Source organism: Diadema setosum, chromosome 5, assembly GCF_964275005.1.
Source record: "Diadema setosum chromosome 5, eeDiaSeto1, whole genome shotgun sequence".
Classification (NCBI taxonomy): Eukaryota; Metazoa; Echinodermata; class Echinoidea; order Diadematoida; family Diadematidae; genus Diadema; species Diadema setosum.
Genome location: NC_092689.1, coordinates 12,346,063 through 12,352,927, shown reverse-complemented (window position 1 = coordinate 12,352,927; position 6,865 = coordinate 12,346,063). Strand labels below are relative to the sequence as shown.

The 6,865-nt window shown below is 35.9% G+C and overlaps 1 protein-coding gene across 1 annotated transcript in view; it reads right to left on the bottom strand.

The window, feature by feature from the left end:
- Window positions 1–6,368: 6,368 nt before the first annotated feature.
- Window positions 6,369–6,865, bottom strand: part of LOC140229097 (uncharacterized) — a 38,421-nt gene continuing 37,924 nt past the window's right edge. The window contains exon 18 of the mRNA XM_072309363.1: window positions 6,369–6,679. Within this exon, the coding sequence (XP_072165464.1) occupies window positions 6,449–6,679 (231 nt within the window). The 3' untranslated portion in view covers window positions 6,369–6,448. The remainder of the gene's footprint in view (window positions 6,680–6,865) is intronic.

The following is a 6,865-nucleotide window of genomic DNA, read 5'->3' as shown; positions in this document are numbered from 1 at the left end:
ACTGCTGGCAGTTGCTGGCAGTAACATCACGAGAATGGCATAACGATTAAATGCGAGCGAGCGAAGCGAGCGAGCTTGAAAATTTTGACATTTTACAGTCCCCAAACTGCCGTTTGTAGCTATATTTTTTCACTTTGGAAATTCAGGGGGGGGGGGGGGGCGCACCGGGTGCAACTGCTGGCAATTACTGGCAGTACCAGTATCAGGAGAATGGCATATAACGGTTAAATGCGAGCGAGCGAAGCGAGCGAGCTTGAAAATTTTGACATTTTATGTTCCCAAAACTGCCGTTTTTAGGTATACTTTTTCGCTTTGGAAATTAAGGGGAGGGGGCGCATCGGGCGCAACTGCTGGCAATTACTGACAGCAACATCAGGAGAACTGTCCTTCCGCATAGCGATTAAATGCGAGCGAGCTTGAAAATTTTGACATTTTACAGTCCCAAAACTGCCGTTTGTAGCTATATTTTTTCGCTTTGGAAATTAAAGAGAGGGGGCGCACCGGGCGCAACTGCTAGCAATTACTGACAGCAACATCAGGAAAATTGCATAGCGATTAAATGCGAGCGAGCGAAGCGAGCAGGCTTGAAAATTTTGACATTTTACAGTCCCAAAACTGCCATTTTTAGCTACATTTTTTTCGCTTTGGAAATTAAGGAGAGGGCCTGGGCGCACCGGGCACAACTGCTGGCAATTACTGACAGCAACATCAGGAGAATTGCATAACGATTAAAATACAATGCGAGCGAGCGAAGCGAGCGAGCTTGAAAATTTTGACATTTTACGCCACTGTAGTTACGCCACTGGTTCACTCACTGTGCAGTATCAAGTCTGTTAAATGCACAGCTTACTCAATGAATTAAACTTATATGAAAGAAATGCACACACATACACATATTGATTTATGGGACACCTTATGCTATTTCTCTTATTTGTATTTCATAGGCATACCCAAACATTTCTTCTGTGGTATTTTCAAGACGTAATAAATGCAATCATTGTATACTCTTATTGTTCTCTCGAACCCACAATTGATTCTATTCCACACACACACATACACACACAAACGCAACTTTATATAAAATTCATTCTTTTTTTAACATGCACCCATCTCTCATCAGCATCTCATTTTCTGTCTTTAAGAGGAAATCCACTCAAAAAATAAACTTCAGAAGAGAGAGAAAAATATTCCCTACAGAACGATACAAAAATGCCAAAAATCGGATAAGAAATAGGGAAGATATGACATTTTGAAATTTCATATTTTTGGGGAAAACATTTATTTTCTTCCTTATTTCTTGTCCGATTTGTAGGGAATATTTTTCTCTTTCTTTTTAAGTTTATTTTGGGCGTGGATTTCCTCTTGAACCCATACAGGATAAACTGATATGGTATGAAACTTGTTTCCTACATAGACACTTGCCTGAGTATACTTGTGACTAGTCTTCAAGGGGTTAATTGTCATCAAAGACATTACTTATCCTCCATACACAAACTGATGGCTATTTTCAGTCCCTGAGCTGTACGCTTTTTATTTTTTTACACCTCACAATGTTAATCAGAAACACAGACAAAAAACATAGATGCAAAAATTGTGTATAGACACACGGCAAAGACACACACACACACACACACACACACACATCCAGATACAGATACACAGACAAAACTGTCACGATGTGTGCAAGCTTATCATATACACACATTGACACACAAAACACAAACATATGCAAACATATAAGAATACAATGGAAACTCGATATAAAGAGATCTGCTATAACAAAATACCCGATATAACAAACTAATTTCTCCGGTCCTACAGAATTTATTTCCTTCGTTTTGTATTGTTTATTGACTACTGATATAATAAAATATCTGATATAAAGAACAAATTGTCTTGGTCCTAAGAATCTTGTTATACTGGGTTTTCACTGTACACATAACACCATGACAACATTCTCTTTCATAAACTTAATGTGGTCTTAGTCCACAGTGCAGGCTTCCATTTTGTATATTCACCTTCTATTCATTTCTCTCTCTCTCTCTCTCTCTCTCTCTCTCCCCCTATGCTTTATACGTCCCAATGAACACAATGACTAGTTATGAATAATCGCACAATGACAATGCTCATTTCATGTTTCAGGTAAAAACTTGATAATATATTGCCATGAATATGAAAGAAGATACATAATATTGCAAAACAATGTGAGAAAATTAAATAGCAATTAATGAAAATATGAGAATTAATAAATGATTACACTTACGTCATAGGAATAGCTGTCATAAACACTCTCATTATTGCCACTACTACTACTACTGCAGGCTGACAACACCATAAGGACTTTTTATCATGATAGATTTTTCCATTTCATTTCATGCCCTTTCAGCACTCAGAGTGGTAAAGGCCATTATAGATACGCCCTATTATTATTATTATTATAATAATAATAATAATAATAATAATAATGATAATAATAATAATAATAATAATAATAATAATAATAATAATAATTATTATTATTATTATTATTATTATTATTTATTATTATTATTATTATTATTATTATTATTATTATTATTATTATCATTATCATTATTATTGTATTTACTAGTAGTAGTAGTAATAGTAGTATATGATATAATAATATATCATACTGTAAAAGTGGATATTTTCGTGCGACTGATTTTTCACGCTAGGCTGGGTAAGAAGAGTGTTCATGTGTTTTTAATTCTGCAGAATCAAGACATCAACTACTGGAACATATGGCAAGCCAAAACGTTCGCATGCTTTTATCTTTGCGCTAATTTCTGGTTGTGCGAAATGCGCAAAAATTTCGACGCTGCGAAAATTTCCACATTTACAGTAGTAGACTACATGTTACAGTCATAATAGCAGTTGTATTATAGCAGCAGTGGTAGAAATCATTGTAGCAGTCATAGCAATGATAATGACAGTGAAATTGTGATTAACAAAGGATGTCAATGATAAAAGGTATAGTCATTATTACAATCCTTGTCATTATCATTCACCATAACTCTGACATAATTATGCTAATAATGAAGCACTATCATTGGATGATGTAATCATAATAACAACAATAATAATAGTAATGTATAAAGCCCCAAATCTATGAACACAGTTATGCACAGTTACATGATAAAAAAAAATGTCTTGAGTCATGCTACAAAGACTTCTACAGTTGGGGATTTTCTGACTTTTAATGGCAAGTCAGTCAACAGTTTGGGAGCTGTGCAGGCACATGCTCAGTCTCCCAATACTATTTTTTGTCTTGCATGTTGAGAAAAATAAGTGAAAACAAGAAATTTGCATACCTGTCAATCCCACCCCCACCAAAAAAAAAAAAAAAACCCAACAAAACAAAACAAAACAAAAAAGCCAGGAAAAAGGAAAAACCAGGTGAAAAAATGCAAAATTAGGAATTTTCATCCATCTCCTATAAATCATTATCAGTAGGTGTTGACAACAATACAAACACAATGTCAAATGAAGTGTAATCTTGCCCAAGAAACAGGAATGTTCCTGTAAAATGGGAACATCGGGCAGGTATGCATTTGACAGTTAGCAGATACGTGTATGCATTTGCAGACACGTATTGAAAGAATTTCTTCACTTTGACATCTTGTCAACTATTTGAGTTATGACGCTTTTCAAAGATTTGTACATTATGAGCACGTAGATATTGTGCAAAGGATTAAATTTGTTATAGAAAATAATGTAAATATACATAAAAACATACAGAAGATAGAGATACAAATGAGGTGATGTAAAATACACACAGAATACAGAGTTTTACAGTTTACATATAATGGCAATATGTTACAATGATCAGTTTTATAATCTTGTTGATATCAATATATCATTGCACTCTAAAATTCATACAGACATTCTTCAAATATCCTACACAGTGAAGCATATCACAATATAAGATTTCAACAGCAAGTTTGTAGCAAAGATTGCATAATTTATGGGGAAAAAATAAGAAGAGCATTATTTCAATAACGTTTCAAATTCTGGACTTTCAACATCCACCTAGAGCATTTCTGCAGAACCAGTTATTTTTTTCCCTCCATCATTCTTCCAAAGAATTCTTCCAAAGAAACCCACCAAAAAACAAAAACAAACAAACAAATGAACAAACTAATGTGAATGACACTCACTTCATGATCATGTCTCCAATATGATTTTTATATGCAACAGAAACACTCTCCTGTTTCATATTTCTTTTTGTTTTTTCTTCTGTCTACACCAAAAGACAATACTGACACAAATCAAAATATTCTGCATTGTAGTAGAATCCAAACATTGCTAAAAATCCAACTTTACCTCAACCTAGGAAATTGTTTTTGCCGTGCCTCTTCTTTTTTCCCTTGTGAGCACAAAATGGCTCCTCCATCATTTTCCCTCTTTAACTATCTAATGACATGTATTACAGAAAGCTTTGACAACAATAAAATGATACTTTATACATGTATGCATATTTAGCTATTTTTCACAATACTGGTCCAGTTTAAATGTACTTGTATTGTGATGACGCACTAATGTTAATGAGTGATCTAACGGCGGGCGTGAGCATAAGACATAGGTACTGTACATGCTTAACGGAATCCATGATCCTTTTCTTTTGAAAGGTAAAGTGAAAAATTTTGCTATAATGTGGAATTGGGTATGTTATCGTTTGTATTCATTAGCAACATCCCTTGCTTATCAAAACATCAAAGTATCATCCATCAAAAAAAAAAAAAAAAAAAAAAACCCAAACAAACAAAACTGCTTAATCAAAACTTCCTCACATGTTTCCAAAGTAGTCAAATATACTGATCAACTTTTGTTCTGTGAGATATAACTCTTGCATCAATATACTTTGCTTGTCATAATACTTTTAATGGCTCAGTTATCTTGATCAACATGCACTATCAAAAACTTTTCAGATATGACATGAAATGTGCACTTGCATAGATTTGCTAACATTACTGCACAATATGTGTCCTCATTCATTAAGTTCATAATATTGCTTTGGAGAAACTTCACACATTTTGTGTAGGTTACGTAAGTTGAAAGAATGAGAAGTATTGCTTAAAACTACCATTTCCTTCAACCATTTAACGACTTTTCCTTAATCTCTAAGTTGTCATAATTTTCCCAGCAGTCCACAATAAGCAGCTTGAAGAGATCCATGGCTCACTTATGGACATGGAAAAAACCCCCCTAAAACACATCCACAATTACTGCTCGCTGACAACCAAGATTTGCAGGACCTCACTTTGCCATCGTCAAAATCCGCTGGATTCTGGCAGTTGAGAGAATCTACTATCTCTTGATTGGTGAGATGTTCAGGGAATTTCCCTTCTCAAAGAAAACTTTGACGAACTTGTTGAAGGAAAGTTGTCAATATTCTACCCTCTCATAAATGTTACAATTTTGTGACAATTTTGTATGAAGAAGGATATAAGTGATGGTTTTCTACTGAGTGTCAAGATGTTAGCATATTGTCTTTTACATTGATCGGTGCATAAACTCTTCATCTTTCTACATGTACCTTAGGAGAGTTCTTACACATACATGTACAGTGCACTCCCATTATAAAAAAATGCAGTTATAACAAAATTTCAGTAATGACAAAGTAAAATTCAGGCCGCAAAATTATCTGATCAATGTTTTTTATTGTTTATTTGTTCGGTTATAATATAATTTTGATACAAAGGTAGTAAACTGTCAGTCCAAAGGACTTCATTATAACGGGGAGTCCACTGTATCACTAGCTTGCAATGTCATGTGTCTTTGAATTGGAGTCACCAGAGCTGAAGTTTCTTTTTGCTCAATTTAATTTTGTGAAAGCTTCAGGTTTCCTCTTCAAGCTTATACATTAACAAACCTAATTTCCAGCTGGTAATGACTTATGGACGGAGAAAATACAGTACTTCTTCAAACTTCTTTGGATTTGTCTGAAAGTCTTAGAAATTCCTAATTTCAATCCTCTTTCTAGTGTCTCAACACTCTTGTTTTATACAGAGACAGCAGTATGTGCATGCAACTGGTGGAGCAGTAGTAAGACACCACTGATGATCCATCTCCTTCTAGCACAAGGGGTGCTCCCCTACACTCTGACTGGATGGCCTGCATCCACATACTTTGGTCTCTCTAAGTAATGGTCAGTCAGTTCCTGGTTTCCCTTCTTCCATCATGACATCATCAATTTGTCCATCTCACATGGTCAAGCAAAGGTCAGTGTAAGTATTGCATGCAGGAATTGAGCACAAGGCATACGTAGTCTTAAATCTCTTGGAGTATGGCCTGCACAACATTGCACAAGATCTACGCTTACAGGAACTCATCCTCATCCTTTTTTCATCATCCTCTTCCTCCTCCTCCTCCTCCTCTTCATCTCCAATTCCTCTCCAGCTATTCTCTCTGCCAAAATATTGCTGACTCATTTGTCCATCGTCATGTCGAGGGGATTCTTGACAACCGAGTCATGGGTGAGGATGAAGAGGGGTAGGTAGGTGAGGAAGTCCAGCATGTCCATGGGGCCCTTGGGGCCCAGGATGTCCTCACACTCCTGCTGGTGCTCCAGGCTCACCCCGCCCGCCTTCAGCTCGATGAGGAGCTTGTCCATCTTCAGCTGCCTGGTGGTCTCATCCAGGCACCAGTTGAACAATTCCTGCAGGTTCACGAGAAAAAGATGGGACCACTTGACAAAAATTGACCAGCTGATCTCATAGGAACGGCACTATAGAAGCTTGGAGATGTACAATGTAAGTGCATCTAAATAGACTTTTTCCCCCTCAAAATCATTGTAGGGTTTGTGCAATTTTTATACTAATATACCTGCAATGACTGTAAAATT